This window comes from Brassica oleracea, chromosome C8, assembly GCF_000695525.1.
Source record: "Brassica oleracea var. oleracea cultivar TO1000 chromosome C8, BOL, whole genome shotgun sequence".
Taxonomy (NCBI): domain Eukaryota; kingdom Viridiplantae; phylum Streptophyta; class Magnoliopsida; order Brassicales; family Brassicaceae; genus Brassica; species Brassica oleracea.
In genome coordinates this window covers 10901929-10903459 of record NC_027755.1, presented here as the reverse complement: position 1 = coordinate 10903459, position 1531 = coordinate 10901929, and the positions used below count along the sequence as shown (strand labels likewise).

General features: G+C 43.8%; 1 protein-coding gene across 1 annotated transcript in view; it reads left to right on the top strand.

Annotated features, from left to right (window-relative positions):
• Positions 1 to 492: 492 nt before the first annotated feature.
• LOC106308637 overlaps positions 493 to 1531 on the top strand; it is a 3960-nt gene continuing 2921 nt past the window's right edge. The window contains exon 1 of the mRNA XM_013745777.1: positions 493 to 571. Coding sequence (XP_013601231.1) covers positions 493 to 571 — 79 coding nt within the window. The remainder of the gene's footprint in view (positions 572 to 1531) is intronic.

The window sequence follows — 1531 nt, the reverse complement described above, 5'->3', positions numbered from 1 at the left end:
TATTGGTTAGATGTTAGACAAGAGAAAAGAATGTGTTACCCTCTGTCTCGAGGATCGATCGATATGTACACCGCATAATCGATCGATATCATTGCATCTATGTCGATCGACGTAACCGTCTCGATATCGATCGACAGTGCAGTGACAGAAAACGTCTGTGCTAGCTGCAACGTATCCATGTGTCTAACTCATCATAGAATTAGAATCACTCAGCTATGTTAGCTCTGTTAGACAATCCAAACACATGCAAGATTAGCAAAGTGAATAAACTCACGTCATAACATAGAATAATAAGTTCGAAACTAAATCCTAAGAGTTCGAAAATAAAAGGAAATCATAAGTAGATAGGGATAGAGATATGAGGACTAGTCCTCATCATTGGTCTCGTCGCTGGAGGTGCCTCTGCGCTAGCGGGACGGTCCTGCTGCTGACGGTGAGCTGGGTCGCACACTCCACCTGCTTGAACAGCGACATCTCGATACTCTAGCCCAGATGGCAATGAGAGCATCAACTACGACGCGCTGGAAGTCTCCCTCAGGACGTGTAGACATGTCTGGCATAGGAGGGAAAGGTGGTAGTGCATCCTCGGGCTGATGCGGCTGGGGTCCTCCAGGGCGCTGGACCGTGTAGCAGCGCGGCTGGGCTGCTGGCGCTCGGACTCGGCGAGGGTCAGGTCGGAACTGAATGCTGCTAAGTCCATGGGCGAAGTGTTGAGATGAGTTCAATATATGGGAAGAGAAAGACATGAGGAGTTGAGTATGATTAAGAGGCTGTACATGACATAGTAATACTAGTTACCCGAGTAACTTCCAAAGGTTAAACCAAAGTTACCCTAGTTATCCTAGTATAGTAGTTATACTAGTTACCCGGGTAACTTTGGATGAAGAAGAGAAGCCCTATTCCCTTTGCTAAGGCATCAGACCGGTGCAAGGGAAGAGGAGGCGCGTGTGACAAGCTGGAGAAGAGCTGGATAAAGCAAAATGAGCTTTATGCACAAGGAAAAAGCTCATTGGATGGTTTGAATTAAAGCAAACCTTATCTCTTGTAATAGTGCCTCTTTATGAAACCCTCATCCTAGTGTTGCCTCCTCATATATATTGTAAACTCGGATCAGATTAATAATTAAGAAGTTTGAGATTATCTCTCTAGACTCTCTCTCTTGTTCATGATGATTCTTAAATACTCTTAAACATGATTACTACCTATTCTCTCTACAAATCTCCCATTAATCTTCTCTAATCTACCTTTAATCTCTCAATACCTACTCTATTCTCTAAAATCATATGGTATCAGAGCCAGGTTGGCTTTGGTATTGAGAAACCTCGTTCCATTTCTTTCTTTCTCTAGCTCTTGTGTTCTTGTGTTCTTGCTCTTGTGTTCTTGAGTGTTCCGTGAAGCTGTGTGATAAAGTTGAGTCCTGTGGTGCTGTGCTTTGAGTTCGTGTGTTCTTGAAGTCTTGTACAGTGTGTTCTTCAGCTGAGTTGCAAGTTTGAAGCTTTCTGGTCATTTCTGGTTCAAGCAAGAGAAGATG